At 40.6% G+C, this 19,826-nt stretch overlaps 1 protein-coding gene across 1 annotated transcript; it reads right to left on the reverse strand.

Moving 5' to 3' along the window:
- Positions 1-1,049: 1,049 nt before the first annotated feature.
- SSTR1 (somatostatin receptor 1) lies at positions 1,050-5,725 on the reverse strand. Its single transcript, XM_013366924.3, has 2 exons — positions 5,570-5,725; positions 1,050-4,996 (listed from the first exon to the last, which is right to left on the reverse strand). Exon 2 carries the CDS (start codon positions 4,789-4,791, stop codon positions 3,607-3,609), a length of 1,185 nt encoding a protein of 394 aa, XP_013222378.2. The 5' UTR covers positions 4,792-4,996; positions 5,570-5,725; the 3' UTR covers positions 1,050-3,606.
- Between the last annotated feature and the right edge of the window lie 14,101 nt (positions 5,726-19,826).

Here is a 19,826-nt window from a genome sequence, read left to right on the forward strand (position 1 = left end):
AGGAGAGTAATTTCCCGCATACCCTTCTTCTGAGTGGAAGGGGTACCTGCAGGGGTACCTGATGTATGTTCCAGGTGAAGACCACTCTGTCTTTGTGTGTGGCATGGGAAATGGTCCAGTCTGTTGACTAGATCATGTTGCATACAAGCCTTAGGCTAAACAAAGAACAAAAGTTGCATGGATCTCAGTGGCACAAGGCCGATTTCCATGAAAAAATGCATACAGTATTTTTAAGATATTAAACTAATGGGTAAAATGCAGCAACATATTACTATTATTGCTTATAAATTATGATTTACCCATTTGTAGATGAGTTGTATTATAGCTTTTATAGCCTTAAAAAGAGGCAACATGTCACCAAGAAATATGTCACTGTACTCTCTTTTTTTTATTTAATTAAGCATCAGTTCAGAACATTTCCATATGAAATCTGAAGACTTTTATTTGCAATTTGGAAAGCACTAAAAGAGTTCTGTTTATTTTCTGGTAGATACTGGTAGATACTATTTCACAAGGACAATCTTTTTTTTTTTTTTTTTTTTTTCTGGTAATAGCATTCTACTATTTAGAATAATAACACAAAATGAAATAACTTTTTCTTCCAAAGCAAATTAAGAGTGATGCACAGCTGTTGATCACTTGTCCCCCTGTCAAAGTCAAACTAGACTCAGTGTAAAAAATAACAGGAAGAAATGTTAGTTTAGGATAAACAAATTTTGCTTCCAGCTGAAACTACAGATGGAGCTTTAGCCAGCAATCATAGGGACACTGCTGGTTGGGAGTGAGTCAGTGTGTCCGTCTGATGGGGAGCCGGACATCTACTGGGGTACCCACGTCCTTTGCAGCAGCAGCCCCCTGCTCTGGTCAGTATGAACATCACCCCTCTGTGCTCTGCTTGGGAGAACTGAAATGAAAGTGCATGTGCTTGTAGGTGTGCAGGTGTCCACCACAGCTTTGTTTAAAGGCAAAATGAAAAAAAAAAAAAAAAAGAGAGAGAGACAAAACCAGGTTCAAATTTTCATCAAAGCTGAGTATTGAGTATGAATCACTGCTTTTTAACTTTTGCTTTATTGTTTCTGATGTTAAACAAATCCAACAGTAGAAAGTAGGCTGACTCTCCATTTAATCTGACCATACACAACAATATTCCTGGATGGAAAAGACCACGTGAGACCGTGAGATTCATACCCACTTGAAGAGATTGTGAGTGAGATTTTAAGTGAACCTCTACAAATAGCATCATGTGATGTTGTGGGGCATTTTACTGTTTCAACCGATGTTTGGTTTCTGTGAAAAGTTAAATAAGCTTATAAAAAGATTTCATCCTTGTTTTTGTTTCCTCTCATATGTGCACGTAAAACATTGCCAAAATTAATATTTGCATGCTTTCTTTAAATGAGATCCACTGGGAAGTACAAAAAAAGAAACTGTACAATTGTTAAAGCTTTTCACAAAATATTTTAATAAGGATGTAACAGCTTCCACATCAGCAATTTTTAAACTAAGAGGAGCTGACTCACTGTCCATTGAAGTGAATTAGGATTTTTAATCTCATTTCGATGGGCTTTGAATCAGACAACTTTGAAATACTAAATTTACACATTCATTTAACAGTATCTAATTTTTGATGAAAGAATTTTACAAAGTAGTATCCTGCTTTTTGCTGCTGAGGAAAGTTAAAGGGTATAATTTAACAAAACCTTTAGTGAGTCTACCACTGCAAATGCTAGATGCCTTAATTGTCAGCTTACACTTAACACTGTACTTAAGCACCATAGCTACAAGTACAATGCTAGGGGTATGATGCTACTAGAGATTTTTCCCTATCTCTTCCTTCAGATTGCCAGTAGTTATAAATAATACAACCACAGCATTGTGCTAGAGAATTGATTTGCCACAGCTACTGGGACACCTGCCACTGTGTGGCACTGTTAACATAGGTGGTAGAAAGCAAAAAACATAGCTGCTTATTTCAACATGTTCTGTACTGATTCTTACATCTGGGATAAGAGGGAACAGAAAGAGAAGGTTTTGTTTAATCGGCTGTTATTTATCAAACAAGAAAGCTCCATTTTTCTATACGAAAATTGTTCTGTCTAAGAGTGGGAGAAAATTCAAGAGAGAGAATTTTGTGCGGGAGACAATGTAGATGAAAGAGTTAGAAAAAGTGACAGCCTTTTTATCTCTAAAGGAGCCTTCTTGAGCATCACTAATTTTAAATGCAACCTTGTAAGTAACCACCACAGACATAAGTACACAGTATAAATTGCTTCAGAGAAACACATTCACAACACAGTGACAAGAATCAAATAAAAAAAAAGTCAAACAAAAAGATGTCTGGCACACACTAAAAACAAGAATTCTCAGAAATGAAACATTAACAAGCTCTGGGCCAGTATATTACATTGGCAACATATAAAACCCATTTTATTTTTGTTAGTGCAACAGAAGAGACTGGAGCTAGGGTAATAGCTATTATCAAACAGCTACCATTTTTGTCAAGTATTTATTTCAGAGCCTGATAAAGATTTTGAATCTAATCCCTCTTTTTTCTTGTAGGCTAAAGTGACTTTACGGCCACCCAGGTCATTCAAAACCGTCTCAGCTGCCTTCACCGCTGTTTCACAGCTGATGGAGCAGGCGCAAAACAATAGCTTCACAGTCTAGCGCTCCCTTTAAACTTTATTATTAACACACTTTATTGTATGTATGGACACATTCAAACATTTCCCAGCTGCGTGCCCCCTGCCCCGACTCCCCGCTCAGTGCTCTGCTCCCTGTGAGTCACGGGACTGTTTATCTCCTGTTATCAGTAACCCACTGTGCAGCTCTGGAGCACAGCAATAATCAGATTTTTTTATCCAAAGATGCTTTCTACCCTGCTTACCCCAAGCACAGCACAGAAAGCCAGAGCCCCAGTGAGGTGGAAGCTGTTTGCAAAGCAAAAGACAGCTCTGTAACTATGCTGCTGCTTTTCTCGGGGCCTTTTTGCTCCTCGCTTTCTTTTTTATTCCTGGGGTGGGGCAGAGAGAGGATACTTGCTCTTTCCTGGGGGAGGGCTGGGTGTGTGTGCCAGGGGGGACTTTTCCCAGCATTTCTACTCTCTGAGGGGCAAGTGTGTACTGGCAGGTGCTGAGCAGGGTTGCTTTCAGTCAGGGGGCAGTCTGAGCCTGAATGCTGGGGCTTGACTGAAGCAGGCTTGACTCAGTGGCCTTGATGGGAGGGGTCCCACCAACCAAGGGGGAGGCAAACCTGTACAAAAGGTGAGGGGAGAGTCGCTGCAGGACCCATATAGCCACTTATCAGACATAAAGAGGAGTGGCAGAGCCTGGCTGCCAGACCCTAAATTGGCCCACAAGTGCAACAATTTGCTATGTGGGTGTCAAAGCCTCAACAAATGCATCCGCTCTCAAAGGAGGCAGATAGAGGGTGATGGAGCAGGAGAGCAAGGACATGGGGTTTTCTTCGCTCCTTCTTGTGCCAAACACCACTGCTGGTGGGCAGGACCGAAACCCCCTCCCTCCTGGCCTCCCCATGCCACAGCCCTGGCCTCGCTCACCCTCCTGCTGGACGGCAGTAGGGGAGAGTCAGGACAGGAATGCTTCCTCAAAGGGTGGTAATCCTGGAGGTGCAAGTGCCGTTCCTGTACATGCTCCCTGACTCCAAGTTGTCTGGAGGGAAGTCCTCCACGCTGTATGCCCTGCTCTTCAGGGCAGTGGCATAGTAGTCGATGGGTTCCTCTGCAGCATTGTCCATCCAACTGAGGCAAAGCAGTCGCTGGAAGGACCGCTTGAAGTTGTCTGAGAGAAAGCCATACAGGATGGGGTTGGCACAGCTGTTGGCATAGCCCAAGATGACAGAGAGTTGGCTGATGGTGGCATCATCCTGCTCTACGAAGACATTGACCAGCTGCACGATGTAGAAGGGCATCCAGCAGATGACAAAGACCATCACCACCATCATGACCATGAGGGTGATCTTGCGCTCCGAGCGCTTGCGTTGCTGCCAGCCAGCCTTCAGTGCCACCATGCGCATCTTGGCAATGATGAGGATGTAGCAGAGGCAGATGGCCACCACAGGCAGCAAGAAGCCCATCAGAAACGTGTAGACAACAAAGACCACCAACCACCTCTGCGTGGGCTCTGGCATGAGCATGTTGCAAGCTACTGTTCCATCACTGTTGGCTGCTGTGTTAGAGAAAATGATGATGGGCAGGATGATGAGAATGGAAAGCACCCAGACACCCAAATTGACCATCTTAGCCACAGTGGGCCGTCGGTACCTAGCTGCCTTGATGGGGTGCACCACAGCAATGTAGCGGTCCACACTGAGCACAGTCAGACAGTAGATACTGGTGAACATGTTGATGGCATCCACGCTGAGCACCAAGCGGCAGAGCAGTGAGCCAAACGGCCAGTGGTGCAGCAGGGTGGAGGTGACCAGAAAGGGGACACTAAGCATCAGCAGCTCATCCGCAATGGCCAAGTTGAGGATGTAGATGTTGGTGGCCGTCTTCATCTTGGCATAGCGTAGGATCACGTAGATGACCATGGAGTTGCCACACAGCCCCACCAAGCATACCACGGAGTAGATGAATGAGATGAGGATGGCGCTGCCCTGAGACTCACTCAGGGTGCTGTTCGGGGCGCCCGAGGAGTTCCTGCCGCCCGAGTCCATGCCCCCCGCCGCCTCCTCCGAGGCGCTGCCGGCTCCGCCGCCACCGCCGCCGCTGCCGCCGCTGTCGCTACCTGCACCGCCCGGAAGCCTGGCGCAGGTGCCATTGGGGAGCATCCTCCGCCCGGACCTCCCCGCCCCCCGCTCAGCGCAGCAGGCGGCTGCCGCCGGCCGGGCTCGCCATCCCGACCGGGCTCCCGGCGCGGCTGCTCCGGGGCGCTGCCATGGGGAAGGAGGCGGCTGCCCGCGCCTCTCGCTCCGAGTGGCAGTAATTGCTGCTCCCCGGCTGGTGAATGATTAATAGGCAGCGGCGCGTCACCAGCTACGAAAAGGAGGAGGGAAAGAGAAAAAAAAATCGCAGGAGGAGACGTAAGTGGGTGTCTTTTCCAACCCACCCTCCGCCCGCCCGCCTCCCATCCCGCCCTCTAACTGTTCGCAGATCTGGCAGCTCCCGGGCTGCCGGAGGGCAGCCTCCTCCCTGTCCCCACTGGTCCCCCCACCCCTCAATGCTCCCCGATCCCACACTGCTCTCCCCATTCAGTATTGTTTCCCTAACCCCGCACTGGTCCCCCCCAGACAGCATCCTCTCCTCCCCCTCCATTCGGCACTGCTCCCCCTCCATGGCACCTGAGTCCAGGCCAGGGGTGACTCAGGCAAAGGGACCATCCTTTCTCCTTTAGGAAAAAAGCCAGGGTCATGGGTGAGTGGCAATGTTACCTGGGCAGGCATGCCTCATGCCTACACAGCTGCTGCAACCCTGTTCTGTCACCACAGCACACGCATTGCCCACCCCATGGCACTGGCACCAGGCATGGCACTGGCTACAGCGGACCACACGGCCTTCAACCCTAGGTGCACAGCACTGCCTGAGAACAGGTATGCTCATGTCTCTTACCACCATGCAGCTCCATGCCTCCCACCTTGTCCAGTCCTGCCACCACCAGACATCACGCACTAGCAGCATGCAATACTTTACAGCCCTGTCCCTCTCCACATGGCCAGTCCTGAAACATCCTCCTCTGTCCCATTCTGGCACTCCAGCACATGCTCTGTTTCTGTCCATCACATGCAATGGTGCAGGCACCAGTTTGCACACTACAGCTTGCCATCACTATTTATACCATGATGGTGCCAAGACCGTCCTAGCTATGCTGCTATGCAAACACACCATCTGTCTACTCTTCTGTCCCCTCACATACTGTTTCCACTCACAGGATCACTTCAAACTCAGCCATCACATACTGCATCACCAGTGCTACAACTCCCTCTCTTAGTATTGTACTAAAAACATATGCATATCTCTGATAGGGATTTATCCACACAGAGTGAAGCTATAAACCCTCCTCGGCACTATACAGTGACACAAAACACTACCACAATCTCTGTTCATACACTATTTCTACATATATGTAGCCGTCATTACATAACTGACTTAACCCACACTACACCCATAAACCCACAAAACTGCTTCTACACACTGAGCCATATCATGTTATTTTGCACACACACCCTGATCCTAGTCAAACAGCGTCATTACACCAATAGCTGCTCATACTGTCATCTCGAACCAGACACTGCTACCTTACACACCTCATCTGCATCACCAGTTCCAAACACACATAAACACCAGCAGATAGTCCTAAGCTGCCACTTAATACCCTGGCAAGCTTTTTTTTTTTTTTTTTTTTTTTTAATGTATAACCTTTACGTACACCTCTCTTTCTAGGCAATATGTCTCTTATGTCCCTACCTAACCACTTAATTAGTTTCCACCACCTTCCCATTCTGTATTAAACAGACATGGTTACTCACTAATACACATACCCTCACACTTGCTCATGGTATCAAACACTCCCTCAGAACAAACATACACAAAAATACTCAGCAATTGCTTATTCCTTTAGCTATAGCTACTTCTGTGTGTGAGCACACCACATCTGTATGGACACCAACCTGCCTCTTCACATAAACTGTCGCCTATGAGCACCACATACCTTCATCAAGAACAGCAGGTCCATGCTGCGTATCAGCACAGTGCATATGCTGCTATATACTCCCCACAGTACCACTATACTTGGCATCACACATGCATCCTTACAACCTACTCATTTTACCATACATACCCGTCACCTCCTACAGTTAACACCTCTTGTTATCCCTGTCTGCCCACCATCATAATTATACGTATTATCACTACCCACCACTTTAATATGCAGATACACACAGAGTTATCATCGATTCATTATAACTCATCATTGGGAACTTATTCTCTCTAGCGCCATATATATCCTTGTATCCCTTATCACCACCAGCTGCTATTCCAACACATGCATGTAACCTCTCTGACTGTATGGTTTTCCTCATGTCAATCATCATGTCCAGTCAATATACACTTAGACACTCCAATGTGACCAGTGCGTGCTCTTTGGCAGCTTGTCAAAGATATTACATTTAACACATTTTGCATGACCCTTAAGCAAGGTGTTTCCTTCTCTTCTATGACTAAAAAGTAGATTGTGAATATATATATATGTATATATACACCCCTACATATGAATTTAATGGTGTATAAAAATAACCCATTCATTTTTAAGTAATTGCACATACATTCTTTTTGACAACAGTCTTTGTGACTTTTGAAGACTTTTTGTATTTATGTTCTACTATAGAAATGCATTTATTGAGCAACCTTTGCAAATGAGCTTACCATTCTTAGGACTGTTGCTGTATATTAGTGTTTTAGTGAGATGTTAGAGCACTTGGAGATTTCATACAATTTTATCTCAGAAAATTCATCCTTACATTTGGGGTTTTAGTGGTTGTATGTTCTGATGTGTTAGCATCAGAGCTTCTAGTATACAGTGAAAAAAATTATATTTATTTAACTACAACATGCAAAATCCTTTCTTGCAATATGCTATCTGACACCGCTCAAATCTCTATAATTATGTCAATTCAGCTGGAGAATGATTTTCTTTAAAATTTGTATTCTGGGAGAACATGAATCAGCTTTCAGTCACTGATATGAGAAGGAGCATAAGTCAATAGCTGCAAACCCATCAACAAGAACATCTGCTCACGATTGCAGCATTTTAGTCTGTTTGAAAATCTATAGTTCAAAGATAATCAAATTTTTGTTTATGTGAGCATTTGTGCTAAGGGACATTTACTTATGGATCACTGATTGATGGGTTTCCTTATTTCATATTGTTATAAATTGGAATTTAACAGTAGTATCGCTAGAAATGTGAATGCTTTTAGATTGTTCTTTACAAATATGGGAGCAAAAAGAATTTGTTTTGAAACTATTAATAGTAGTGTCATCACCACAAAATTTCAGCTTTTATCTGAATTGCACTCCAGCATTTGCATACATATAAACACACAGTCACTCATGGAAGCATTTTAGACATTTTGTTCATGCTTTGGTCCATTTTAAATAATTACTTTACAATATTTGCATTTGGCCATGCTGTGCACCCAAAAGAATCAGTAAAAGCTCTTCTGTTGAAATAGATGTGAACACAGTGTTCTTTCTTACTGCAATGTTTCTAAATGAATTACCTCTAAATGGTAACTTCTGCAAAGGTACTAATCTCATTTGGCATCACACACGTACCTGCATGATGTACATTTCCAGAAAAAAAACAGAACACCATCATAGGCATGATTATAATGAAGCATGATGTGCTATATGTCCTATTCAGAGGATTTCTGTATCTCCATTCATTAAAATTTCCTCCAGGTACAGAAAATTACATTCGTATTAGAGAATGATACCCATTCCCAAAAAGGAAATGTTTGAATGCCTGCCTAGTCACTTAGGCCGGTTGCTCTAACACAGGTCATTTGTATTAATTTACTGAGAACTTCTAGCTACTGATCTTTACCAATACTCAATTGCCTGTTGGTGGTGGTTCAAAATCATATATTTCTAACCTCAAGCACTTGATAAAGTAGCAATGCTTTATGACTGGTATCACTGGATGTGCTGTCAGTCAGCAGAGATTTTAACTTCTCATTAGAATGTCAACCTATTTTTAAAAGTTTCCCTTTTGATACAGCTATTGTATCTTAGATGTCATGATTCTGGGTCTTATTTTACTTTTAGCAGAGTGCCTGAACTTGATATCAATTTTAGTTATGGTTGAAAATGCAGTGCCAATAGACAGATGGTATGGTAGAAACCATTTTCTCCTAAACGGAAATTTTTGTAATTTGAACTTTACAATTAATTGAAAAATTAACAACTATTCTGTAAAACAAATGTTTTAAACCACAGTCATCAGAAAAAGAGTCAAGCTGTTGCTTAGTGAAGACATAAATGATTCTCTGTCTCTTGACCCAGACTCAGCGACTGAAAATATTAAAATCAGATGGTTGACAAAAGCTATGTTACACGGCAGTTCTTCCCACTTCATCACGTTTTCTACTGTAGTATTTAATAACTGACACACAGTACCATTACTGAAATAAATTGTGTCAGAGTCATACAACAAACTGCTCTGTGACATTAATTTTTTTCAGGAAAGCTGGGGACTGAACACATGGGCTGACAGCACACTCCCTGAGTTCTCAAGAGCAAGGTTGCTGGCCCAGCAAATGAGATAAGACATAGTGCCAGATTCTGATTTCAGACATGCTTTTCCAAATCTGAGTAACTCTATTGACTTGTAACTAACCAGGTTTGTCGGTGTATCAGTGGTTGGAAACTTGGTTTTCAATCCTTGCCTCCCTTCAAAAGGTACTTGGTGACAAGCATCATCAGCAGTGGGTGCAGCTGAAATGCTACTGAGTATGTTTTGGCTGTAAACATAGCCAAGGACAAACAGTATTTAGCAGATTTTCATCATGCCCAGTTAAAACCTGCTTGGAGGGCAGATAGTTGTATATAAAGTCTTGTTACTGCTTGATTAACTTGAATATTTGAAAAGAATGAGGGCGTTTTATATGTTGTTTTCACTGGATAAATAATGCCTGAGAAGTCACGCTCTCCAAATAATACTACCTTGTTCTATGCTATAACATATGTTCCAACAGAAAAGCCTGGTGTTTTAAAAAAGTAAGGCAACCAGTCTCACCACTTCGAAAGGCATAAACCAAACAAATACTCATAGCAGGAAAACTGCATGCTTTGTTTCTTATTTGGAGGTAGGGGTGTCTTCCAAAGGGGAATGCCTTAATGTAGTGAAAATTGCCCTATTTCTATTGACTTCACTGAACATGGATCACTGTGTTAACTGAGCCTTGCCTCTGAGGTTTCGCAGTGGGACATATTCTATCCCAGAGCAGAATGTTTGAGACTCAGTTGCTAGTCATTACTGCAGTGTAACTGAACGGATGGGACCCCAGTGTGGTTCCTCAAAGGGAAATAAGGGTGGAGTTATGATTTGATACCTACAGACTTCACTGGCATCCGAAAACATCAAGTTCAGATTACAACACAGCTGTCAGAACTGATTTCACCTGTAATTATGTCTCCTTGGCAAGACTTGTATTATTTTAGGTGTATATCTTAAGGAGAAAATTAGAATCCCGTTACATTTTTGGGGTAACATTTAGAAGCATAGCTAGTCTAAAGCACTTTATAAAACAATAAAATAGCTGCTTGTTTGAAATTTGTACCTATCAGCTGTCTTGATCTCAAGTCAAAACTGTTCTATGCAGTTCTGTGCATGGAGATTTGTCTTACAGGGAAACAGTATCTTCTTCAGAGAAACAGCCAATTTTCCACAGGGATGTGAGGGAATTTCACCTATTATCTTTACATTTAGTCCTATAAAAGTGCAACACTTCAAGATGCTTGATAGGTATCACTGTATTTAAACCAAAAAAATGGAAATAATTTAGTTAGGCTTGACAGAAAGATAATCTCAAAAGACATTTCACATGGTGAAAAACTGTGATGTTTACAGAAGTTTCCTTTACTTTGTGTAGCTGTGCAGGATAAAATTCTTCAAACTGCTTCTGGGTAAAGAGGCAAAATTCTGTTCAAACCAAGAGGGGCTTCATCCCTTGAAGAAAATTTTTCATGTCTCTTATTTCACCTGTAGAATAGAGTTGCTCTTACTTATTGCCTTTTCACCGTAAGAGATAATAACGAAATGAAAACAAACGAAAACTTGTTAGAATTTTTATAGTGAAATGGAAATCTCAGCAACGTCTTTTGATGGGATAAGCTTGTAATTTATTCACAAAATCATGTTATAATCCCCATGCCAAGTGTGTTGTATAACCACCATTTTGATTCTGTGCACAGCTCTGTACAATTTTTAATACTCTGCTTGTTCTTGCTTCATTCTAAGTGTTGCTATAATTTTACTGATTCCCTGCTGTGTAATCTTTGGGGTTTTGGAATTTTTTCATGTGGTACAAGTGCCTCACTATAAACTCTCTGTTTTGAAGAACCACTTAATCTTTGAATAGTTGTATCCATACAAGTTACAAGAAGAATGGGAATTTTTCATCATTCAAGTACAGATGGAATTGCACACTCAAATAACATGCAAATCCATTGAAAGATTTTGGGCTTGAAAAATGTCTGTGAAAGTGAACTTTCCCAATAGTTTGATATATGTAGTTTCTTGAACTATTTCAAAACTGACTTAAACAAAAGCATCTGTGACATTTATGACTTCAGATGTGTTGGATTGTGTCCATCATTAAGCATAAGTAATTGCAAATAATTATTGCAAAATCTTGTTGAGAAAAGATGTGTTAGGTCTTCTGCTCCTTGTCTTGTCATGAAGTATTTCCCTACAGCAGATATTGTTCCCTGGTGCTTTGTCCAGCCTGGTTTTGAAATGCCTCTGTTACTGGCCTTTATCAACCTCTTTACAGTAATTGTTACATTTAAATGGATGCTGTTTGGATGCTGTTTGCTAGTGCTAAGTATTTTTTTTTTTAGTAGGCCTGAATACAGTCAGAGAACAAATATTTCACAAAATACATGAACAAAATGAGGGGTGGATCAATTAAGAATAGGATGAACTGGGGAGAATGAGAGAATGAGAATGAGAGATGCTGATTGCATGCAAAGACTTTAAACAAATCAGGAAGTGCTATGATTGCAGAAAGCAAAGTAAATTTGTAAGATAACCATAGTAGCAGTATGATACCTACTTAAATTTTGTTGCTTATTTCACCTAGCTTGTAGAAAAAATTTTCTGTGTGTGAGTTTTCATTTAAAGGTTGTATGAATAAATGATATTGATCTTACTGATGGATAACATCTCAGCCTTTGTTTAATTCACAGTAAATCTTGTTTAAAATTATGTCTTTTCATAATCTGGCTTGTAATTATTTCTTTTTACTTGGGAGCAAAGGGAAGCTATTTTTATCATCGAAATGATGGTACACAATTAAAGGGAAATATGGCTACTAACAACTGAAAGTAGCAGTACATGTCATAAAGCGACAGCACAGGTCTAGTTTCTGTTGTTTGAAGTTCAAGCCTACCTGCACAAGATTGACTGAGAAAAGCAAATCCCTAGAGTTAGCTTTGGTTATCTATGGTGCTCATACATATCTGAAGACAGTTCAGCATCTGGACACACTGCGTTGTACACCTAACAGTCACTGAAAATATTTCAGATATTTTAAAATCCGTTGTCTTTGATATTCTGTTGTCCTGTACTCTGAACAGCCACCAGTGCTACTGCAAAAGGGATATGCAAAGATGCCATTGCGATCTTAAATATAACACACAACCACTTATGGTGTGAAATACTGGAAAATAGATGGTAAATACATAATTGTCAGCATATTCAAACATGTTTCATAAAACAGGGTGTGCTGTCACACACTCTAGCAAAACTCATAATGTGATATTTTACTGTGTACAGGCATCTAGTTCTTAAACTTCCTTACAATTTTTGTTCTTCTTTGAAACTTGAAGATAAGTTCACATTGTGAATTTTAATGGGGAACTTGCCTCTGCTCCCTTAGGATGCAATAGGAGCAAGATGCAGTACTTAATTAATGTTTTTAAAATATCTACATTTTTCTAAAGTAGCCTAAGATACTGAAGTTTAGTGAAACATCAAAGACCATCAGCCTCTGAGCATGATTAAAAGCGTATTTGAAAAAAAAGTTTATTTTTTTATGACAGAAACTTTTCACTGAGCTCTTACACTGCAAAGCTATGCTGAGTGTGGTGCTGAATTTTGTATTTAATAATTTATCTTCATTTAGCATTCAAACTCACTTTAATAAAATATCTTCTTTTGTACTTCTATTTAGTTATGCAAATGGTTCTCATTAAAGGATTCTGAAAGTTACGCAGCTTCCAAAAATGAAAAAATTGTGTCAACTTATATGTAACATTGAGTACATTTGAGAAAGTATCATGATGTGATGGAAAAACTCCATTTCTAAATCCCACTCCAATTGAAATATTTGATGAAGCCCCTGATGGTATGTTATGCAGTAAAACAGAAGACAATCCCTTCCAGTCTCACATGATCAAAGATTTTTTGTAGTTTTATCTTGCATATTGTATTAAGTTGAAGGGCTTTCGTTTCATTTTCCACGTGAACTGAAAAAAAAGCCAAAGGCCAGGTTTTGGGTTTGTTTTTTTGGTCTGGTTGGTTGTTTTGGTTTGTTTGTTTGTTGGGGAGGGTGTGTGTGTGTGTTTGTTGGTTGGTTTGGTTTTGGGTTTGGTTTTTGTGTGTGTGTGGTGGTTTGGGTTTTTTTGATAGAACTTTGCAGCCACCATGAAATGGTGAGGTCAGGACCTTGTGTGGCAGGAAAAGAATAGCGAGCAGAATTGCAACCCTGGACTTCATCAGGGCGAACTTTGGCCTTTTCAAACAGTTGCTAGGGGAAATCCCATGGGCAAGACTGCTTGAAGGTAAAGGAGCCCAAGATAGTTGGTTAGCATTCAGGGACTGCTTCACTCAAGCTCAAGATGTAGAGCATCCCGACAAGTAGGAAGTCAAGGAAGGGAGCCAGGAGACCTGCGTGTTTAAACAGGGAACTGCTGGGTAAGCTCCAGTGGAAAAAGAGAGTATACAGATCATGGAAAGAGGGGCTGGCCAGTTGAGGAGAATATAAGGCTGTTGTCAGAGGATGTAGGAAGGCAACTAAGAAAACTAAGACCTCCTTAGAATTAAACCTGGTGAGAGGGGCCAAGGACAACAGAAATAGTTTCTTCAAATACATGACAGATAAAACTAACACCAGAGGCAATGTTCTTCACAGTGACGGTGGCAAAACACTGGAACAGGCTGCCTGGGGAAGTTGTGGAGTCTTCTTCTCTGGAGACATTCAAAGCTTGCGTGGACACATTCCTGTGTAGACTCATCTAGGTGTTCCTGCTCCAGGAGGGGGATTGGACTAGATGATCTTTTGAGGTCCTTTCCAATCCCTAACATTCTGTGATTCTGTGAATTTAGTAGCTTAAAATGCAGTTGCAGAGTAAACAGTTACAGCTAAGTGAATACATTTGTAAAATAGATTTATGCAATAGTCACCTACGCTTGGTATTCTAGGAAAAATTCCACGCTCTAACGAACAAACAGAAAATTCCCAAAAACAACAACAATAAAAATATTTCAGGTAATGCCTGTCTTCAACTACTTGTTTTCAATTTCTCACCTATGCATATCATCTTATTTTGACACAAGAAATACAAATTGTTGTTCACTTCCTTTGTGCTGTCTACTGTGCAGGAAAGTAATTTTGCAATATTGAAAACTATCTGAAGGAGAAGATGACTTTGTGAAGGTCATGAAGCAGGCAGGAATGGTAAATGGTTCTTTGTCTCTGTGTCACGGTCAATAATATACCTCATGTCATCCCATCATCTCAGAATGAAAGCTGAATGTGATAGTATGTGACTGAGGTACAGTAGAGACTTGTTAAGTATGTGCATTTGGTTAGATGTTCAGACTTGAGCTCTTAGATTAACTTGAGTACGTGCAAAGAAAGTAAGTGTTATAGGCAGCATCCATGTTTACTTTCTTATATTAATAGTGACTCACATACTTTTTGACCCCTTTCAGACCTTATCCTTTGGTAGTGGGAGAAAGCCTGCATCTTTCCACTTTGTTTCCCTCACCTTTTCTGAGAGCTTCAGAGCATCTGCCAGTCTCTTTCTGACCATGCTGGTAGGACTTCTCCCTCTACCTTTGTCTCTCCCTCCCTCTTTTTTCTCTCATCTACCCTTGTTGGCTGACGCCAGAACCACTTCAGTAACCTCTTTCACTTTATCAGCATTTGCTAGCACTTGCAGAAAGTGACATCTGAGGCCAAGCTTACATTAGTGAGTAGTGCAGACATCAGTAGATATGTAAAGTGAAAGAGTCAGTGCTGAGGTCTGGATCTCACATTGTGGGTTATTTTAATTTTGGACTAGCACAAATCTGGACCACAGGTTTAGTGCCTGTTTGTGGTGGCAGCAAACTTGGTGTGCTCCTGGTGCACATATTCAGTTTCTGCACTCAGGCACCACTCCACAGTGTGAACCAAACAGGACTAAATAGTGACATTAGAAGATATACTTGGGGAGTGATCTAAATTGAGCCACTGATTTAGACACAATCTGGAAGCTTCATTATGGTATTTCATGCACTATTTCCCTCACCATGACAAATGGATATTAAAAGGGTGATCCCTGTTTTCCATATATACAGAAAGCCGCTTAAAGCAGGAAGTTTGTTAGCTTCTATTCAAGTGATGAGACATCCTCTCTGTTTCCCTCAATCTTTCAAATAATGTGTTCTAAGAAACAAAATTTTTTACACCACCATCCAGATTTAGCTTCTTTAATTTTTATCTGTTTTCCTGTTTTGCTGTCACCCTGTGTATCTCTTCCCCAGTATTTTGCGTCATTCCCTTTTTCATGTCAAGCAGTTTGTGGGGTTTGTACTATTGGACCTGATGGGTTATAGGTCAAAGCACTTATTTAACATGTTTCTGATCCTGTGAAACCTGCTTACCCATAGGATGCTATGCCTTCATTTCCCCCTAGTGCCTTTGTGGCTGCTGCTTCTGAGATCAAAGACATGAATAACTGAGAAAATTAAGAACTGTGCAGTGTGTCAACAACCTTAGGAATAGTCTATGTAACCTAATATTTCACTCTCTGAATGGATAATGGCAACATGACTTCAGTGACTGAGTGCTGAGCCCTGGGACTTGTTCAGGCACCCAATTCCCACTGAGTTTCATGCCTCAGCCGTGGGCAGCTGGGTCAGGCTGTGTTCTAGTAGCCAGCAGTTCTGCTCTCAGCTGCTGGCTAACGCTGCTGCTGGGCTCTGAGTTCTGGGGAGGACCAAAAGGCTGGGCTGGGAGAGCAGAGGTCTTTCTCTATGTCTTCTGTAGGCATGGCCAAGACAAATTTTTCCCTAGAGCTCAGATACCAGCAGAGCTACAGCGGAGATGAGAACTGGGAGACAGCTCTGGTTTTTAAAATGCAAACAGACATACCAGTCATATCCAGATCACACTTGCTGTTTTGTTTGGGGGTTTTTCAGGATTCCCACAAGGACTCTTGGCAAGAGGAGGTCAATAAATGTAGATGAGGTTATTTTTTTTCTCTTATAGAACGTAGAAAGTGTAAAATAGGTTAATTATTTTAAAGTACTCAAGATAGCATGCATGATAGACTGATCCAGCTGTGGTAAAACTTCCACTGAATTAAGAGAAACCATTGTTTTATCTGGGGGAGACTATGGAGGATGAATAACTCAGTGTTCTCTGTACTAATGAAAATAAACATCACATTGGGCTAGTACATGATTATCAGGTAATAAAACCATGACTGTAAAGATGGGGTTTCCTAATTAGATTAGAAAGAATATAAATGTTGTATGGTACATTACAGCTCATCTAGCTTTCATAAATTGAACAGCTATCTGTAAGTACAGGAAAAATGTGTGGAGGTAATTCTTAACTAGACTATACCATTAACGGTGGTGAAAAAAACAGCTGTGAGCACAGTTCCTTCCCATTTCTATCTCAATGTTCATTCCTGGAGCAGTTTCAGATAACAGTGGGCAGGATCCTGGTGGCCTAATGGATAGAAAAGATCTGAGATTTTTCTTCTCAATAGTCATGGTAGATTAAAGATGCAAAATTCATTACAATTATCATGCTGTGAGATAGGCAGAATTATTTTCAGACATGAATTTGAGTTCATCATCGGCCAGGGAGGAATTTATTTACCACTAACTACAGAAGAGCAGGAAAGGCAGGCTTTGCTGGAGGCATTGCTTGGCACTCTTTACTTTTGAATGCTCTTTATCTGTTTCCTTCTGTCATTGATGCCTCTTACTCCTACCAGCTCTGGTGCTGCCATCTTCATGCATCTCAGGTATCACCTAATGCCACAGAAGCTGGTCTGAAACAGATTTTGAGTATTTAGCTTGAGTATTTGCTGCAGAATTGGCCCTTTTGAAATGGGTATTTGGTACTGAATATTCCCCTGATGCTGAAATAAGGCCTTCCAAAAAATCTAAAGGAAAATGTTTGTTATTGGCTGTGCATCATAAAACCCCTTTGCTCATCACTTGCTCTGGCTCTGACATTATACTCATTAGCAAATCCCATTGCAGGTTTGCAATGTTATTGAATGGGAAGAAATCTACTAACTTTAGTCAAAGCATTATCAAATAATGTTGAAAGAAAAATAAACAAGACTATTTTGGAGACTGCTAACTTTTATATGATGTGATCATTTCAAAGCTTTTGTCTTATCATCTTAAAATATTTCACAAAATAGATATGAAATAGATTCAGGACACTGTTCCAGAAAACTGTCTCATCTTTTAATTTCTTGTAAGCTGCTAACACTCACTTTGACAAAAATTTTGCCTGACACCTATGTTACTTGGATTCTGCTTTTAGGAATAGAACACCAGTCTTAAAGATGCAGTGTCGTCATCTTAAGGCATACAGATCTATGGAGAAATAACTGTCTTCAGTATCATCCATGTGTGCTATGTATTGATTAATGAGTCAGGTTCCTGTCAAATAGTGGTTTACACCAGACGCAAGTCAGGACTCGGCATCCTAATGGATAAAATTCTCACTTCTCATGTGTAACTTTACAGGTCTATCTAAGCTCCCCAGTTTGGTCCTAATTTTTGTCTGTTCTGTTAAGATTCCAGGGCTGAAGTGTTACTAAAATATGCAGTCCACATTGTTTCAGATATGCTTAATTAAAGTTCATTGTCAAGCAACACTATTTCTGTCTGCATCTCTGCAGACACCCATTGAATACATCTGGGCTCTCTTCTACCAAGGTCCACATTTCCTGCTCAGCATGTTTCGGTGGTCATGACTCACACGAGCTTCCCAGTGAATCTCAATCTTTGCATCCTTTCTGTGCATTGCCACTTTTTTTAAGAAAACAAGATGGAGATAGATGCAACATTTCCTGCTAGTCTATCTCAAGAATGAAAAGATGATTTCATCTGCAAGTTCTGTCAAACTTTAAATTAGAATTCCAACACATTCTTTGCACTTGTGTGATTTTAGTTCTGCAGTCTCGTTATTTGTGGAAGTCATTTTGAGCTGGACTGGACGGTAAGCTCTCAGTGACAGTCTTTTAGGATGCACAGAAACAAAGGCTGGTGAGATAGGATATGTGTTGTAGTAACAGCTAAGGATATGAGGAGTCATTCTTCAAAAGTTGTGAATAAAGTAAAAGGGAAATGGATTTTGCAGCAATAGCCATTGACCTTCTTTCTCCTTCCTACCTTGCAGTTTAATGAAGTTTGTTATGAATCAGCTAAACACTGTAGTATTGAGTTCTTACTTCACCATCATTTTTGCTTTACGCATATTTCTCTTATTAATATATTCGGTCCTTAATTTTAACATTGATTTTACTTTTATGATTTCATAGTTTTCATGAATTTATTTTCTTTCTTATAAGAGAAGTAGTAAATAATCCTCCTAAGTGCAGTTTGTGTTCACATGTAGGTACAAAACTTTTAATGTTTCCCAGTTGTACTTGTCTGGAAGGCTTGTTCAAAAGAATTTAATCTTTAATCTGAGCTATTTGGTCTGTTTAAGGTGAATACGCCATAAACACTACAAACCAATATGATAGTATCTTCAATATATTTAAAGACGTATATAGGAAATCGTGTTTTTAACTTTTTTTTTTTTAAATCTTTTTTTAGTTTACTTAACATTTTAACTGCCACCTTGACAAGCTTCTAGATTTTATGGGTGTGCACATAGATGTGGTAAGATTGACTAGTTTTTAGAGACCAAGATATATACCCTAAAAGCCTTCCCCCCTCCGCTTTATAAGCAGATGATGCATTGACATGTACCCTGTACTCTAAGAGACGGAGGTGAAACAGATCTGTGAAACATGTAGCATAAATTGTCATGGAAGCTGTCACTTTGGTTCCTTACTCATCTTTCTGACATATTCAGAAATTTCTAAACTACAGGAAAGCCCTCAGCATCCAGTGCTTCTTGAACAACGTGAGAAAGAATATAGCCCAAAAGATAATTTAGTCCTGTATATTTTCCCCATTTAAATTCAGGATGCAAGCAAGGAACATGACCAAGATGATCTGAGAACAGCCATCATTCAATTTTTAGACTGGTTCCTTGAAAGCAAAAGTAATGGCAATCCTCTCATGACCAAAACTGACCAAAAGTTGTACAGATTATTTAGTGAGGAGAAGGCATGAATATCCTGGCACTAATTACAGATTTAATGCTGAAAAGGTTGGTTTGAATCAAACAGAAATGTGAAGCTACAGTTTGACTACTGCACTGAATGATACTGACACTGTTTTAATTAATTGTTTCAGTTATACCAGGTGATAGAGCCATGCTTATTGTTTAATTTTGGTATAATTCCAGAAGTGTCCTTTATTCTTCCATTACTGATGTGAAAACACAACTCCCATGCACTGCAAAGAAGGGAGCTTATTTGCACCAGGAACGTTTTGGGCAGTCAGGTTGCCAGCTTTGTGTGGTAGTGTGCATGCTGGTTTGTGTTTTCTCATCAGCTTCAAAATTTGATCAGGCTTTCCTTCTATTAATCTTCATTTGTTCTTTGACTGTTGGCACTCTGGGAGAGTTTTAACCTCATTTTTATCAGCAGCCCTATTAGTTATACATTCTACATTAGGGATTTAATTTTAAATTTTAAATTCCTAATTGCTAAGATCTGACAGAGA

Source organism: Columba livia, chromosome 5 (assembly GCF_036013475.1).
Source record: "Columba livia isolate bColLiv1 breed racing homer chromosome 5, bColLiv1.pat.W.v2, whole genome shotgun sequence".
In the NCBI taxonomy this organism is placed as follows: domain Eukaryota; kingdom Metazoa; phylum Chordata; class Aves; order Columbiformes; family Columbidae; genus Columba; species Columba livia.

Coding starts and splice junctions, on each gene's coding strand:
- SSTR1 (XM_013366924.3), bottom strand. CDS start 4,791: ATGCTCCCCAATGGCACCTGCGCCAGGCTTCCGGGCGGTGCAGGTAGC.